This window comes from Notechis scutatus, chromosome 3, assembly GCF_049901735.1.
Source record: "Notechis scutatus isolate UNSWTSFEM ecotype Mainland chromosome 3, rNotScu1.2, whole genome shotgun sequence".
NCBI classification, from domain to species: Eukaryota; Metazoa; Chordata; class Lepidosauria; order Squamata; family Elapidae; genus Notechis; species Notechis scutatus.
Window position 1 is genome coordinate 32100626 of NC_142011.1, and position 18750 is coordinate 32119375.

General features: G+C 36.0%; 1 protein-coding gene across 1 annotated transcript in view; it reads left to right on the forward strand.

Annotated features, from left to right (window-relative positions):
- The window catches only part of NCOA6 (nuclear receptor coactivator 6), a 35991-nt gene that overhangs the window by 11899 nt on the left and 5342 nt on the right, over positions 1-18750 (forward strand). Inside the window, exons 8-12 of the mRNA XM_026681694.2 lie at positions 1339-1485; positions 2830-3949; positions 10988-11109; positions 12394-15384; positions 17606-17659. Coding sequence (XP_026537479.1) covers positions 1339-1485; positions 2830-3949; positions 10988-11109; positions 12394-15384; positions 17606-17659 — 4434 coding nt within the window. The remainder of the gene's footprint in view (positions 1-1338; positions 1486-2829; positions 3950-10987; positions 11110-12393; positions 15385-17605; positions 17660-18750) is intronic.

Sequence of the window (18750 nt, forward strand, 5' to 3'; positions counted from 1 at the left end):
GAGTTTGACCTGCTGTAAAACAACAACCTGTTGTGTAATTAATTGAATATCAATACATGCATCTGATTTGTCTTTTATTTATATTTCAAAATGGATTTTATATGCATTTTTAGAGTTCTTTATTTTTGAAAAGAGCATCTGTTTGGTGAATGTGGGCCTTTGCTATTTTAAAGTAAATTATTTTGAAAAAAAACCTAGTCTTAACTACTACTTGATTGTGTGCCATCAAGTTGGTGTCAACTTTTACTGGCCACGTAGATAGATTTTCTTCATAGCCATCTGTTATGTATATTCCACAGCTTGACCTGATTGACACAAAAGCCTTTATATAATTAATGAAGCATAACTGACTTCTTTTTTATATTCTTTGGCGTTTCAATTATCCAGTGTGCATCAGTAATAACATCAGATGTTCCTTTTTTTAAAAAGCCAGCTTGTACAACTGACATCTCCTTTTCCATTTAAGGCTCTGATCTATTTTGGATAATTTTATGCATTATTTTGCTGGCAAGTGAAATTTGGAACTGTATGATGATTTAGATATTCTGTTAATTCTCCTCCTTTTTTTGGAATTGGAATGTAGTTTGAACTCTTTCAATCTGTTGACCACTATGTGCTTTGCTGACATAATTTAATTAGAGTGATTCTTTCATCAATCCCTGTCACCTTCCAACCAGGGTGCTGGTTTAATTATCTTCTACCATAGTTAGAAGTTGTTGTAAGTAGGGAATATTTTCTACACTTGAGATTGGAATCCCCTTCTGTGTTCAGAGATCTTTTAGAAGAATTTCGTTATTTTCCATCAGCTGATTTCATTTTTAGCCTCTATACATGTTGAGATAATAGAAAAAATATCTTTCTGAAACTCTTTTCTGTCTCAGATTTTGGTTGTTCTAGGCTTTGGCTTCTCTTCTCCGAGAAGCTACCTTGTAACTAAGTACCATAGAAATATGATTTTCATTCTTACCAGATCCTTGACCACTTTGTATAATTCTGTAGTTTTTCCGGGGACAAGATCCCTCATGTTTTTACATATATTATATGTAAGACACAGTCCCCTCTGTCTTACATATAATATATAAATGTGCGTTATATTTTCTAATGGGATTGTAATAATCCACATTCTTTCTATATATCTTAAAATGTTGAACCCACTACCTAGTTCCTCTTTTAGTACTAAAAGCAATTATTGTTACTGATTTAATTTTTGTCTCGTCAGGTACTGCTTTTTATAGCTAACCTTCCCGATTCCTTTTCATCCTTTTTCTTCTCTTAGTAATATAATATATTGGTTAATATTAATAAAAATCTTCAAATCAGCATTTTTTTTCTGTCTAGGAATGCCCAAACGTCTTCCAACTGGCTTTACTACAGGGCAACCAAATCAAAATTTCATGCAAAGTCAGGTGCCTTCTACAGCACCAGGCACACCTGCAAATGGTGGCACAACCCAACTGCAAGCAAGTCAAAGTGTGCAGCATACAGGTCTGTTACATTTTGTTGGATTACTTGTTTGTTTTCCAGAGCAGCGGTCGCCAACCAGTGGGCCGCAAGAAAATTTTGGTAGGCCGCAAAGAAATCTCACCCCCAGAGCACCCCCCACAAAGCAATTAATCCAGGCTGCGCAGAAACACAAGGCTGCGCCGCCCACATGGCCCGTGGGAACCTTCCCCACCCACTCACTCCTTACTCAGTAAGCTTGTCTGTTAAGTTGCTATTTTTCCTTTTTCCAACCATCATCTTTTCTGCTGTGCCGGGAGATTTAGATTAGCTAGGAAGCAGGAAATGGTTGGATTTCTTGCTTTCTAGCTAGTCTTTAGATCTTCGGCTCTGCTTTTAAGTACAGCTGAACCTCCCTTAGGACTCTTCGAAGGTTTGCTTGCAAGCAAATTCAGTTCAGACTCACGGCAGGCAAATTTGAGAGACTAAGCTAGCCGACGGCAGATAGATAGATCACTGAATGATTCTGTGAGCAACTCAGTCTGACTGCTTTGCCTGATTTTGGGTAAAAGTTGTTGTTTTTTTAAATAAAAAATTCAATATTTACATGCATGGTGTGTTGTGAGTTAATTTTGTGAGTTTGCTTGCTAGCAAATTTTATGTGACAGACTGAGCTAGCCAATGGCAGATAGATAGATCTCTGAATGAACCTGTGGTTCTGTGAGCAACTCAATCTGCCTGCCTGCTTTGCCTGATTTTGGGTAAAAGTTGCTCTTTTTTATAAAAAATTCAATATTTATATAAATAATTATAATATTTACATACAAGCCATGCCCAGCCAGTCACACGACCACCAAGCCACACCCACAAATTAGGCCACGCCCACAGAACCGGTTAGTGATCCCTGGGATCTAAAATTATGAGTTTGCTGGTCCCTGAGATCCAAAAGGTTGGCAACCCCTGTTTTAGAGAGTAGCAGCTACTATAATGGAGATGTAGTTTTCACTACGATTGTCTGTGACTAACAGTCATTTACAGTTGTAAACAAAACATTTTGTACTATACTGTATAATGTATAACTGTCAATTTATAAAGGAGATAAATGCGAAGAATTCATTGGTTTCATTGCATTCCGTTATTTGGTTTTATAGATTTTTTTTTAGTTTTCCCCAGTTGACCTATCTGTTGCATTTTAAAGCTCCATATTTTCATTGTGTGTTACTAGCACAAATAGTAGTAGCAAATAAATTTTAGAAATACATTTTATTTCAACCCTCCCACTATATATTTCAGATCTTGCTATTTTAGCAGTATAATGGATATTGAATGGATATTGTTTTCTTAAGTTATATGTATTTGTATTAATTCAGTTTAAATACGATTTTTAAGGTGGTCAAGGAAATGGTCCTCCTCAGAATCAATTACAAGTTCAACATGGCCCATCAAACATGATGCCGACCAACTTAATTGGACTTCATGGGAATGTAAACAGTCAACAGACAAGTGCCAATGGAGTTCCACAGCTTAATATAAGCAACATGCAGGGACAACCTCCACAAGGACCACAATCTCAGTTAATGGGCATGCACCAACAAATAATATCCTCTCAAGGACAGATGGTTAACATACAGCCCCAGGGATCTCTAAATCCTCAAAGTCAGATGATACTTTCTAGAGCTCAACTCATGCCACAAGGCCAGATGATGGTAGCTTCTCAAAATCAAAATCTTGGTCCATCACAGCAAAAGATGACTCCGCCCAAACAAATGATTCCCCAACAAGGCCAACAAATGATGGGTGCACATAATCAGATTATGGGACCTCAAGGCCAGGTGCTGCTGCAGCAAAATTCAATGATGGAACAGATGATGACCAATCAAATGCAAGGAAATAAACAGCCCTTCAATGCTCAAAGCCAAGCTAATGTTATGACGGGGCCAGCTCAGATGATGAGAGGACCAACTCCCAATTTGCAGGGAAATATGGTGCAGTTCACAGGGCAGATGATGACTCAACAGAGCTCTGTAAATAGTAATCCTTCTCAGGTAATGGGGATTCAGGGACAAGTTTTGAGGCCTACAGGACCTGGCCCTCATATGTCTCAACAGCTGGGTGATGCCACCACTACAGCCAACAGTGATGTGAATTTGACACAAATACTACCTGAAGTTTCTATGCAACAAGGAAACATAGTACCTCCACACTTGCAAGGGATGCAGGGAAACAGCAACACACCAGGAAACCAATTTGCTGGACATGGGATACCTTTCAATGCCCCTTTTAGTGGAACCCAAAATGGGAATCAGATTTCCTGTGCACAAAATCCAGGTTTTCCTGTCAACAAAGATGTCACATTAACAAGTCCATTGTTGGTAAACTTGCTACAGAGTGATATATCTGCAGGACATTTTGGTGTGAACAACAAACAGAACAATCAAAATGTTAATAAACCGAAGAAGAAAAAGCCTCCAAGAAAGAAGAAAAATAATCAGCAAGCAGAACAAATCAAGTAGGTTTAACATTTTTGTTTCCTACATAAAGTTTATTTGTCAGTTGAACATAGTATTCAGTTTGGGTTGTTTTAAGCATTTTTAAATACCAAAGCAATAACAATTTTGTGATAAACATATTTAAGGATTGAAGAAATAATTAACAACAATTTGTACATTTATGTTAGTTGTTAAACTCAAGAATTTGTGCCATAAATGTTGCCTTATCCAGAGGCAAATTCCTTTTTATGATATAGGAGTGATTCAGAAGCAATCACAGAAAGAAATGCTAAGGGAAGTCTTAAGTTACCATCCAAAATTAATATATGTTTATATTTCAAATATCTTCATTACTCACGATTTCAGTTTGATATTTCAGAAAATGAGAGAAGATAATTGAAGCTAATAATGGAGATACTTGTTTTGTATAGGATAATAAGTGTAAACATTTAAATCAAAATGCACTCACCAATATTAGATTGCATCTATCCAGTATTCTTTTCTAATTTTGCCCCAACATCATTATCATGACCATCATTAAAATATTTAAAAATTCGAGTAGTTCACAAACTAAAGTAAACTACAGAAAACAAAAATAAAAATATGTAATTCTGCAAACAAATCAGCCGCAACTTCTGCAAGACTAGAATAGATATTTACATTGATAAATAATATATAGTTTTCTTTTTGATCTTAAAAAAGTCAAGCTAACTAAAAACAGTATTATGGCATTAAGTTGGGCTAAATTTTTAATAATACATGTAGGATTTTTGATGGGACAAGTAATAGCTTGCTTGTTATTAGTGCTTTGGGATTAGAGTAATAGAAATATGTAAACATTTTATTTTTACATTTTCCTCTAATTTACATTCAGTAGTAGATTTATTCTCTCTTGATTAATAACTTACATTGTTCATTTAAGATGCTATTTGGCACAGCAGTTGTTATATAATTATATATAATTTCCTCATGTAGTACAACATAAATTTCCAACTTTATATGTACAAATGGAATTAGGTTTGAGGCAGGATTTAGACAAATTGGCTGATTTCCTACAAATTTAATTTTCTAAAGAAGTTGGGGAAATGGGTATTAGGCAAATCATGGACATAGTTATACATGTTAATAAGTTGACAACTACCTCCAAGTTTATGTATACAAACCTGAAAAGCCATTCTGCAGACTTTGTTACACCATTATCTATGTGAAATGGCTGGGCCTGCTCATCGCTCTATTCTTTTTGAAGACTTAGTATGTCATACCATAATGATTCACTTAAAAGGTCTCTGCATGGAAAGATGTATTGGCTATTATTGATTTAATCTGAATTAAAACTTGCAGAAAAAATGGGAAAATGTTTGTTGAAAGAAAATTGAAAATAAAATTGAAAATGTAATTAGAAAAAAGTTAGATTGCTAACTGTATTAGAAGTTTTTTTTTTAACAGAATCATTGGAAAAATTGATATGAAAGGCTATTGTATTTTTTATAAGTAGTTTATTGGTTGATCTTTTTAATGGGCAGAATTGTAAAAAGCAGTCCTTAAAAGCAGCAATTCTTAATCTTTTTGTCCCATGGATGCGTTCAAGAATCTACCCTGTTTCTCCAACAATATGGCCTCCCCCAATAGGAAGTCCCAGCATGTTTTATAGGCATGAAATGAAATTAAGCCCCTCCCCCCAAATTAAGGCCTATATTAAAACATGCGAAATGGGGGGAATGGTGGGGGGGGCTTGCCATTAGGAAATACTTTTGTTGCACACCCGGATATGGTGCTGCCTGCGTTGACCCCAATATGAAGTGCCCCACCAACGCCGAGGTCAACATTCAAGCCATCGCCACCCGCCTGCCCGAAGATGCAAGGGAGGGGGGGAAATTAAGTCACCCCTGAAAAGATGGCCTAGCCATTTTTTCGGGGCTCAAAAAAAAATAAGACCCGGCCTTATTATATGAGAAACACGGTAATGAAACATATTGAACCGTTCTCCGAAAAATGTTTAAATGCATAAAAAAACTTGGTAGATATAAATTGTATTAGAAAAGAAACCAATTATGCTTCAATACAGTCTCTTTCGTTGTTCCCCTAAAACCTCCAGTCAATTTATGAAATATGGAGATGGGTTAGGAAGTTAGGGACAACAGACTGAGAGACTGAACCCTGACAAAAAAGTGGCTTTGGGTGCACGGAGCCTTAGATTCAAGTATTTGTCATCCTTAGTTTTGGATAGGCTTGTACTAATCTATTCTGACCCAATTAGCAACCTAGGAGTTTTTCTGGGCTCACGTCTTCTGCTCAAAGATCAGGTGACAGGAATGACCAGGAGAGTTTTAGCACAGCTCCAGTTTGTGCACCAGTTGTGGCCTTTCCTGGATCATGACTCTCTGTGCTTAGTTACTCAAACAATCGTCATCTTTCACCAGGACTACTGCAGTGTGCTCTACATGGGGCTGTCCTTGAAGTCCATTTGGAAGATTCATCTGCTGCAAAGTGCAGCAGTGACAGCAGTCTTTGAACTCTGTAGGATGACCCATATCACACCTTTTCTCTGCAAACTTTACTGGCTACCAGGCTGCTTCCAAGTGCAGTTCAAGGTGTTGGTCATGGCCATTAAAGCCTTTAATGGTATAGGTCCAGGTTACCTGATGAACTGCCTCGTCCCACTAGGACAAGCCTATCCTACTTGTACCACCAGAGAGGGCCTATTTTGGATCCAGAACCTTCTCTGCTTTAGTGCTTGCCCCTTGGAACATCTTAACTTCTAAGATAAGATCAGCTCCCATCCTCCTATCTTTCCACAAGAGCCTGAAAACATGGCTCTGCCGAATGAGGAGTGCCACACTGGAGGTGGCTGCTAGAGTGATAACAGATTTCATCTTCCCTCCCTCCCTTCTCTCTGCCCTCCACCCATCCATCTTTTTGGTTATTATATTGATGTATTTATTCTTGTTGTGTTCCTTTGTCATTGTTTACTTCATTGTTCTATTATTTTACTTCTGTTTACATTTACATTTTTGTTCCTTTTTATTGTAAGTGCTTAGAGTAGCCCCATGATTAGATAGGCAACAAATAAATTAAACAAATAAATAAATAAGCATTCATTCTTCTAAGTGGAAAAGCACAGTAGATACAATTCTATGTCTGCACGGGCTAATTATGTCTGTAGTACTGATTACAGTAAGAAGAAAGAAACAATTTAAGACACATTCTGATAGACATTTATTCAAAAAATCCATTAAATTCAATTGGATTACTGCATAGAATGGTAGATTTTAATCTAGTATAATAATACAGAGGCATCAAAGTGGTTCTTCAGGTTCCTCAGTAAAATATCTTTATACTTACCAATTTGTGCTGTTCAATGAGCCTTTTTAAATGAGACTTTTAGTGACTGAATACTAAAATGATTCCAGCCAGGATTTAGCTGGTCACGGTTGTTAACTTGATGGTTTTTATTTTGGAGTAATTTAAATTTTAGAACATGCTTCACAGATAGTCCGTCATATAATGCATTGCAGTCATCCATCCAATAACTCACAAAAAACAAATGACTGTTAAATGACCTCTGTTCAAAAAAAATTCACAGTTAGTATATCAAGTCTTCTACTCACTAGCATTTCTTAAATCTCCAGAAATTTTCATGAAAGCAAGAGCATGTCCAGATTCCATACCCGATTTTTAAAGGGAAATTTAATGCCACATTAATCTAAATGCTATTCCAAGGCATTTATCAACAGGAACTTCATCTTATTTTTATTATAGTAGCCTGGTAAGAAAGAAAGAAAATAAAAATCCCCTAATACAACGATGATCATATTATGTTCATAATATTATGATCAATCCATTTATTAGCTGTAGGTGAATTAATAAATGTGAGGCTTTCTTACCATTATAGTTACATCATGGGATTATTAATTAGAAAGTAATACAGAATTTCAGCATAAATTTATATATAGAATATATATAAGCTATTCTATTTAGTCAGAATTGATAAAATAAACAGATGCATACAGGAGAGTACTAAGTTTGGTATGCAAGTTTGGTATGCAAGCAGCTGAAAGAAATGAATGGGTTATTGTCCGGAAGTTTTAAACAAAAAGCTTGATGAAAGGATGAATGTTAATGGTTCCTATTGTATAGTAGTGATAGGATTCAAAACCCACTATATGTGGTCCTCAACTTACGACCAGTCATTTAGCGATTGTTCAGTTACAACAGATCTCCCCAGAGGTGCTTATGACTCGATTTTGAAGTTCTGACAGTTGTGCCCCCCCCCCCCAAATCACATTCGGGACATTTGACAACCGGCCTTCATCTACAGATATTACAGCCTCTGTCGGCCACATAACTTGATTTTCAGCATTTTTTTTAAGGGGTGGGTGGGGGGAAACCAGCCTTTACTTTCATGATTGCTGCATTTGCTTAACACCTGCAAAAAAATGTAAAAGTTGGTGTGGTCAGATGGTGACCTACCTAATGACCTCTATGACTTGAAACTGTAATTCCGGGCTCAATTATAGTTGTGAATTGACTTCCTGTAGAACTTTCTAACATTGTAATTATCTCATCAATGAAAGGACTACTATCATTTTGCCATTACAAAATGCAGAATAACCTGACTGCTTGAAACAGCCACCCTACGGAATCTAAGATGAACTAGGTCTCACTAGTATCTAGGCAGCTGGGAACTCCCAAGTATGCCGTCTCGTGTTTCTGATAGAAAAAAAGACGATGCAAATGCACTAAAAAAAAAAACAATTCTTCTTACGTCATTTACCATTATGTTGAGCAAGACTACTAGGAGACAAGTCTATGTGTGGTGCTTGTGTATGTGCGTGACTCGTATTTGTCAACATTCTGACAGTAAAAAGGCAATTTTATAACATGAAAGTTACATACTTTTACTTAAAAAGCAAAAGATAGCAAAAAAATGTAAGCATCACATTTGATACTTTTCAAATGTCAATTGGTTAATAAAAATAATAACAAAAATATCACATGTAATTTATTTATTTATTAAATTAATATGCTACTCACCTCACTATCAAATGACATGGCAGATTGCATAATAAAAATAATATAAAACATTAAAATGACAAATACTAAATTAAAATTAACAAAGGTTAGGGTAGGAATGAATCATTACTACAGATCAAGTAGAAACACTTGTTTTTCCAAAGTGATAATAATAATTCCTACTTCCAAAGTTATTTTTTAAATTATTATTTTATTTATTATCTTCTTCCAACATTTTTACATCAGTACAAAAAGAAACCAAAATTATTATATGTATCATATTGAAGATTTTTTTATTTAGATTGCTTTCGCTGCAAAAAATTGTCTCTATCAGTAGAGCTCTAGGGAAGATTCAGTCTCCTACTGATGTTTTCTGCATCCCCTGATGTGCTAGCATTTGCTTAGGACAGGTCTATCTCAGTGGGTTTTTTTGACAGAGACAGTGGCTCCCCAAAAGGCTATGTTGGGAAATCAAAGGCCTAAGAATAAACAACATGTACAGAGATTTTTTTAACATCAAAAAAGAGGGAAGAGCAGTTGCTTAAATGTTATTCAAAAGTTCAGGTTAATTTAGTAGTCTATGTTATGATGGTGAAATAGAATAATGGATAAAAGATATATTGACTTATATGCAGCATGCCATTTATTAATTTAATATATGCAGTAGCTGGTTTTTAATAGTAATTATTAGAACAACCCATGCAACTCACATTTAATTTTCTACCTGTTTTAAGAATATTTTGTCACAAAAGTCCATTAAACTCGCTACTATATTTATCTAATCCACTTACATATCAAAACTGTACCTGGCCCTAAATGTCAAAGTATAGTTATAAAGCAGTCTTTCTGAACTTTTTTTTACTCTGGAGCAAACTTTGAAAGGAACCTCAGTATAAAAATAGCAAAAAATATAAAGACTTCACAGTGCAATTCACATCTAATCTATGCAATCCATGTTTTACAACATTTAAAACTAAAGCAAAGTGGCAGCTGAAAATTGTAGCATGTAAAAATTCCCACTACTTTAAGTGCTAGCATTATGAGGTGCTGAATGTTCAAAAAACAATGTTTACTTTTTTCAGTCATGAGCTCTTACGGAACCCCTGGTGACCTCTGGGAAGGTCTGCAATAAGGTATAGCAATAAAGAAAGCAGCTCAGAAAAAGATGTCATTCTCACCCACCCAGAAGAAACTATAACAGTGTCCTGCCTATTGACTTTAGCCACCAAGAAACAAAAAAGCATGAACTGTACATAAAAAGATTTGTCTAACCTAATATATAGAATGGGCTTGGCTTTGCTCATTCATTTTTTATTTTGTACTTTTAGCCACTCTTGGCAATTTCCTGGACTAGTCCCTAGAGTTTTCTTGGTAAGGTTTTTGGGAAGTAGCTTTTCATTATCTTTTTCTTAGGACTGAGAGAGATTGATTAAAGGTCACCCAGCTGGCTTCTTGCCCAAGGCAGGACTACATGGTCTCATGGGTTTTAGCCTGATTCCTTAATCACTATACCAAACTGGCATATATGCTGTGTTAATTAGGAAAAAGGGAATTTGGTTAGAAGAAATAATATAGTGGAGGTTTAAGGGAAGCATGTGAAAATTTCCTTTTGCAATCTTATGTTGAATGAATCAAAGTTATGAAGAGAATATTCTGAATTGTATCAACAACAGTTAGGCAAAGATGACATTTCTTGGATCTAATAAATCAATTATAATGAATTTATGATATACTTTTTATTGCTGTACCTTCAAATTAGCGTTGACTTCCCTACAGTTACTTGGCAAGATTTTCAGAATTGCCATTTCCTTCTTTCTAGGGCTGAGAAAGAGTAATTGGTCTAAGTCACCCAGTTGGCTTCATGCCTAACATGGGACTAGAACTCATGGTCTCCTGGTTTGTAACCTGGTGCCTTAAGCCATTACACCAAATGGTTCTTGCTAATGTTTAAACCGATATATTTCTATATTGATGAACATAGAATGCATTCATAAAGTTAAAACAAGTATTACATTTGCATTAGTTATACATGTTTCTGTCCTTAGTGCTTCAGAATCACGCCCAGTTGGCCTTGAAGAAGTGGAGCAGCCACCATTGCCAGGAGAGCAAGGTATAAATTTGGATAACAGTGGACATAAACTTTCGGACTTCACAAATAGGCCAACAGGTAATAAATATATTTTATAACAAATGTGTTTGGTAATATATTTTGCAATGTTTTAAATATCCTAAATGTTATTTTCCTGCTATTTCAAAGCCTTTTAGATACTGGATCAAATGTTCTTTATTAGGAGCACAGCAAAATGGTCCACAAACAAGTATAAAATAAATGTTTTCATCCAGCATTATGGTCTCTCATAAACAACTCATAATTCACAAAATTATTAGTTGGAATTAGATAACAATATTTGAAAAATCAATTATATTGTATATTTCACTGTTACAATCAATATTCATTATTAACCTATAGGCTACTGCTTTCTGAGAATCTATCCAACTCTTTTGGTCAATAATTGTTGACATATTATATGAATATGTGTAACATATTCTATAGGTTAGTTGCAATTACAGAACTATTTTCTCCAAACTTTTCAGACTTAGGTGTTAATTAAAGTAATTGGTTAACTCCACATTTCAATAGTGATAGAATGAGGAAAAATGAGAAAAAAGTTTCTTAATATTATGCATGTTTTAATAAATATTTATTATTTTTCTTCTGACATCCTGCAGTAGTCTCTTCTAAACAGCACCACAAAGTTTCAAAGCATGTTCCAACTGCTTCATTATCTTAATTACTTTTCTTAGTCTTTTTCAAATCATCATAGTAAGACCAGTTGTATTCCTAATGTTCTTACATTAGAAGCTATGTATAGTTTTAACAGTAATTACTATATCATTGAATATTTGCCTGTTTCATTTTGACATATAACAACATAATGTTTTTCATTGAGCTATTTGTGGTGACTCTGAAATCTTTACTTGTTAGCCACTAATAAGTTGCACCTTATTGGACAGTACACAGTATGTAAAAGGTTGTAAGATGGGATTTTGCCTTTACTTGCATTTCTTTACACTGAGCCTCGTTTATCTTTCTGTTGACTACTTCATAATGGACAGAAATCTTTTAGAGGTCTCTGGATTCATACATTTTTTTCATCATAACTAATTGACCGGTTTGGTGAACTTAGGGGGTTTTCTTTCTGTTTAAATAATTTAAATAGCATCAGTCCTAATTCAATCCAGAAACACTGGGGGAGGGAGGAGGCTCCACAGCTAGCTTCTCTCCACTCTTCACTTAAACCTAATGTTCTGTGTATTAATTATCTTTTCTGCCAGTTTAAAAAGTGAGAGGTTGTAACTTCTTGTCTTCCTGCCTAACCCGTGATTATTATTTTAAAAAGTAATGTGCTGCAACAGATTTTGATAAATGAATGTTTTTTTTCATTTACAGGCTACCCATCTCAGTCAATTGAACAACGATCACTTCAGCAAATACCTCCTCAGCTTTTGCAACATGGTCAGCAGCAACAACATCAGCAGCAGCAGCAGCAGCAACAACAGCCACCACTCACATCTCAACAGACACAGCAACAGCAGCAGCAGCAGCAGCAACAGATGATGATGATGCTCATGATGCAGCAAGATTCTAAATCAGTCAGGCTTCCTGTTTCCCAAAGTGTCCATCAGTCTAGGAGCTCTTTAAATGTAGAAACACAAAGAATGTCAATGCAGCAGGGAGGCAACATGCCAGTTATGGTTAGTCTGCAAGGTCCTGGTATAGTGCCCCCATCTCCTGATAAGCAAAGAATTCCGATGTCAAACAATCCAACTCTAGTGAACAATACACGGAAGATGGTTTACACTGATAATTCACAAAACCCTACCAGTTCTCCACTGGGAGATATTTCGTCTGTTTCCTCTGTTCCTGAAGGAAATGGACCTGAAGCTCCATCAGTTTCAGGTCCTCAAAACACTATAGCGTCCCATTTAATAGTTTCACAAAACCAGATAATGATGGCAGGGCCAAAATCTGGACCTCCTCAGATGTCAACTCCCCAAGGAACAAGTCCTCAGCAGCAGTCTAATTCTCTTCCAGGCCCACATTCACATCATTTTCAAAATATTGCTACCGCATCACAAACGTCAAGACCAAAAACACCAAACAGGGCAAGTCCAAGACCATATTATCCTCAGACTCCCAATAATCGCCCACCAAGTACAGAACCATCAGAAATAAGTTTATCTCCAGAGAGGCTGAATGCTTCTATTGCTGGTCTTTTTCCTCCTCAGATTAATATTCCTTTGCCCCCCAGACCTAATCTTAACAGAGGATTTGATCAACAGGGTCTTAATCCAACCACTTTGAAGGCCATTGGCCAAGCACCCTCAAATCTCACAATGAACAGCCAATCCAGTTTTGTTTCCCCCCAGACTCACAAGTTGGATCCAATGGCTGTCAATCCAGGAAAACAAACAAATGTAAGTGGAGCAAAGCGAGCCAGTCCAAGTAACAGTAGAAGATCTAGTCCTGGATCCAGCAGGAAAACCACACCAAGTCCTGGAAGGCAAAATTCAAAAGCAGCTAAATTAGCTTTGACTTCTCAGCAGAATCCCACACTTATGCACAACATGGATTTACAGAGAAATATTATGGTTGGCCAACCTTTGCAAACAGCTATGCCTGGAAGTTTTCAAAATAATGGTATGTTAGCTGCTCAGAACCCTGCAATTCCTGTATCTGTTATGGCTGGTATTTCAGAAGAAACCAAGGAAAGCTTCAATGTTTCTCAAGATGGTGTATGCCAAAATATGCAGGTTGTCCCAGTGAATAAAGATCAGCAGAACATTGAATTAAAAGTTCCAAGTCAAGAAATCAAAATATTGGTACGTGAAGAGCAACAGAAAAGAGAGGTGCCTCTCACAGAATCTTCTAAGCTTCCCAGTCTAGATGAAAATAACATTATTTTATCTCCAGCTATGCGTGAAGCACCAACATCCTTAAGTCAACTTCTTGATAATTCTGGAGCCCCTAATGTTACTATCAAACCTTCTGGGCTCCCTGGCCTTGAGGTACCTCCCACAGTAACTTGTGCAGATGAATTTAAAAAGGTTTCTGGCATACCCCCTCCTTCACAGGATTCCTCTTCTAATAAAGACCCCATTTGTTCCCTAAATTTACCTGCAAATACAGAATCTTGTTCAACTCCGGTACAACAAGAGTTGGGAGACATAAATTCAAATGTTTCTCAAAATATGTCTCCAGCAGTACAGAGACCTATTAGTTCTACTTCTCTTTCTACATCAATCTCACCCAATCAAATAACAGTATTTGTAACTTCCAATCCCATTACATCATCATCTAACACTTCAGCATCATTGCCGTCTCATATGCAGCCCACATTAATGTCTACTGTTGTCACCATGCCTAATGTTGGTAATAAAGTTCTGACGTCTGAAGAACAGACAGCAGTTCAAGCTAATGCTCGACCTCAATTTATTACTCCAGTGTTTATAAATTCATCCTCAATCATTCAGGTTATGAAAGGTTCTCAAACAAATACACTTCCTGCAACCCCAATTACTTCTAATTCTAGTTTAATATCACAGCCTGTTACAGTTGTTGGTCCTTTACATTTATCCCAGAATATAAAGTTTTCATCTGGGCCTTCTACCCCTAGCTCTTCAACTAATACTGCTGTCACAAGTATGTCAACAAACCGACCATTGGTTATTAATTCATTAACAACAACTACTCCATTTTCTTCTCCATCAACTATTCCTTCAAGCACTTCTTCACATCCTCCCAGCCACTTAAGTAAAGATTTCAGTTTAGAGGAGATGAATTCTCAAAATTGTGCCTCTTCTGACCCATCCACAGAAACAGCCTCACAGTCAACTGCTGGGGTTTCTCCATCTCGTGCACATAGCCCTGGGTCTTCCAGCAACCGGCGAAGTCCAGTTTCAAATGCTAAGGGAAAGGGAAAGGTGGACAGAATTGGTCAGTTTTTGCTAACAAAAGCATGCCAAAAAGTCACAGACGTTTTTGATAACGGGGAAGAACAATATGCTGTGGAGGGAGAAATAGAGTGTCAGGAACAAGATGCTTCAGTTCCTAGCAGCATGGAGGCAGAACAGTCTGTAGAAGTAGAAGACAATGTTGTGGCAGCTCCGGCTTCCACTCTTTTGAAACACAGCACTTGTGGAACTAGTAATTCAAATATTGGTAATACTGCTACTGTTCCTGCATCAGTATCGCTAAGTTTACCAGGTGGCACTCCTACTACTACTGTACTGTCAGTAGTAAGCACTCCAGTGATGTCTGAAATCATATCTTCAATTCAGAGTACTAATGGAAATCCTGGTGGTATAGCAGATGAACAGATTGGGATTGCATCCGAGGATGAGAAAGTGGAAACCCATCATGAATTACCACATAATATGGGTATGTATCCCATGTACTTTGGCAAGCCTTTCTTGCCAAAATAAACAAATAGAATGCATTTGCTTAATATTCTTCATACAGGAGTTTTTAACTAGAAACATTTGTAAGAGACCACTCTTGTTTGCATATGTCAAACCTGAAACTTTGGAAAAATTGACGGGAGGATATTTTATGAAAAATGTGTAGTTCGGATGAAATATTGTTTAAAACCCTGGTTTAAAAATCTCCAGGCATACTAATGCTCCAAAATGGAAAGTTCATAATATTAATGCTAACCCTGCAATGATATTTGTCTGGGTTATTAAACAAGTAGCACAGTGAATTTGGGAAAAATATTTTTACATATCATATTTTGTTTCTTATCTTTGATATCAGGTGAAACATACTAATAAATATTGAAAAATCCATACAAATGAAGAATAACCTGAAAGAATTGAGAGAATTTTAGTTTGGGATTCAGTTAAATGACTGAGTTAGTGCACTGCACTAGTCCTTCAGCTGACAGAAAACTGAATTGATGTAAAATTTGTTTTCTACTCTGGTTATTCTAAGCACAACACTATACTTGTGCTGTACTTATTGTCAACATTATAGCGCATGTTAAAGACAAGAACTGGTGAATTCCCCAGTGAATTTCTCTCTTTTCCCACTGTATTTACTGTATTAAGGTTTGGATAGGAAACATCCAGGTATATATACATAATTGATGAGATCTTATTTGAAGCATTGGAAGGAATTCTGAGGCAATTGAATATTAGGAAAAGCTTCCTAACTGCAAGAGTAGCTTGACATAAAATTTGGGGGAACATGACAGACCTCCTTTCACTTAGTATGCCCAAACCAAAGTTAAGTAGCCATCTGCCAGCGATGCTTTACTTTGGATTCTTGCCGGAGTTCAACTCAGTGGTCTAGAAGTTCCCTTCCTATTTTGTAATTCTGTAACTATATTTTGAACTGAGTTTCCTTAAATTTAGTTGGTTGATGCCAGGTGCATATGTCCAGCTGTAGCAATAACGGATAGTACTGTTTGAGAAGTAAGTTGTACTCTAAAGTTTAGTGACATTAGCTTGGATTTTGAAATCTCTGGCAGTATTTCATATAACGGACATTGTTGCTGGTAGAAGAAGAGAGGATACTTTTTTTCAATTCTTGTATGATACGAAGTTTCAAATAATTGCAGAAAGCTAAGTATACCTTAATGAAAAGCAAAGAAAATGATAGAAGGGCTCATCAAAGGGAAAAATGAATAGTTCTATAAAATGTTCTCTAAATGTCTCTAAATAGTTTTCTAAAAATGAGAGCTTCTTTTTTGGCAGAGTAATGTTGAATACATAAAAAGAACTTGGATGCATACAATGTAACTGATGGTTATCTTCTAACTATCAGAGCATTGACTTGCCATTGTAATGCTATAAAACTTCAGAAGTAGATAAGGGTTGGGAGCCATGTTGCTGCAGCAATTAAGATATCAGACTAGAAACTGGGAGACCATGATACTCTCTGAGTCCTACGAAGAACGGAAAGACAAACTACTGAAAATGTTGCCAAGAAAACTGCAGGGACTAATTAAGGCAGTTGCCAGGACTAAACCCTAATTTGAAGTCACAACAACAAAGAGTACATTATAAATTAATTACAATCCTAAACCAGGCAGTCACTAGTAGTCAACTCTGATTCTGAGCCCTGTCCTACCTCCACCCCCCCCAAAAAAGAAGATGATGTGGGTTGCTATCTGGTGAACATAAGATAAAATCTCTATGGAAGATCTTTTGATGATTTCATTCCTAATTTGCAGGTATCAGAAACCAAGATACGTCTAAGGATATAGTCATAAACATATTGTTGAACACGTATAAATAAACATAAAAATAGAACTATGGGCTAATATTTTTATATATACTAGTATAGTAGATTCAATATATCAGTATATTTAATGTATCAAAATTCAATTAATTCGTATACTAGCCATCACTTTATAATTAAGAGCTTTTTACATTTAGCACATTATTTTTATAGATTTTCCTAGCTGGTTTATAGTAGTCCCAAAACATTGTAGAACAGAATGTTCTGTTTCAGGAATTTCCATTCTTGGAACAACAGTATCTTGCCATATAAAATAAATCTCTTTTTCCTTCCCTTGCATCGTCTAAATGAATTTTATATACAATGTTTCTTAAGATTGTATCATAGATTGATTTTTAATTTTTTTTTCTTGCTTTAGCATCTTCGTGTCAGACTCTAAGTGCAATACCAGAGAGTGCTATTCAAAGAACAGGTATGTTTTTCTAGATAACTGATGTAGGGCTTCATGAAGTTGTGTGTGTGCGTGTGTGTATAAGTAATTATATTTATAACTTGTATCTGTGTGTATAATTATAATATACAGGATGTACCAAAAGTCAGACACCATAGGCTAGTCGCAATATGTTATATTTTATTTCATGAAAGTATCTTTATTTTCATAGAAAATGTTACTGTTTGTAGAAATGCTCAATGGTCAGCCATCAAATTAGAAAGGGAATGCTTAGAACAAAAAGACAATCGTTTTGAATATTTAAGGTAATTTATATAATCAATGTTGGTGAGTTTGTAATTTTGTACACTTCACATAATTAGGTAGGATGTACAGAGAATAGAGAATAGAGTAGAGTTGAATAGACTAGAATAGAATAGAATAGAATAGAATAGACTAATAGAATAGAATAGAATAGAATAGAATAGAATAGAATAGAATAGAATAGAATAGAATAGAATAGAATAGAATAACAGAGTTGGAAGGGACCTTGGAAGCCTAGTCCAACCCTCTGCTTAGGTAGGAAACCCTATACCACTTCAGACAAATGGTTGTACAATCTCTTAGAAACTTCCAGTGTTGGAGCATTCACAACTTCTGGAGGCACTGATTAATTGTTCTAACTGCTAGGAAATTTCTCCTTAGTTCTAGGTTGTTTCTCTCCTTGATTAGTTTCCACCCATTGCTTCTTGTCCTGCCCTCAGGTGCTTTGGAGAATAGCTTGACTCCCTCTTCTTTGTGGCAGTCTGAGATATCGGAACACTGCTATCATGTCACCCCTAGTCCTTCTTTTTCATTAACTGGACATACCCAATATACTCCATTAGAAGAATTGTTTTTAAATTACAAGAATTGGGCCTTATGCCCTCTGAAACAACATTGCCCCTGAGGTTCATATGACATCCACACTTGACCTTATTTAAATATGCCTTCAAACCTCATTGTTTCCCCAGGCTTTAGATCAGAGTGGATGATGAATCCAGTTTCAGTTAGTATTTCATGTCCTGGCTCTTCCTTTTTACATTATGTACCTTTACATTTTCTATTATTTTTCTAAATTACACAGAGTTGTA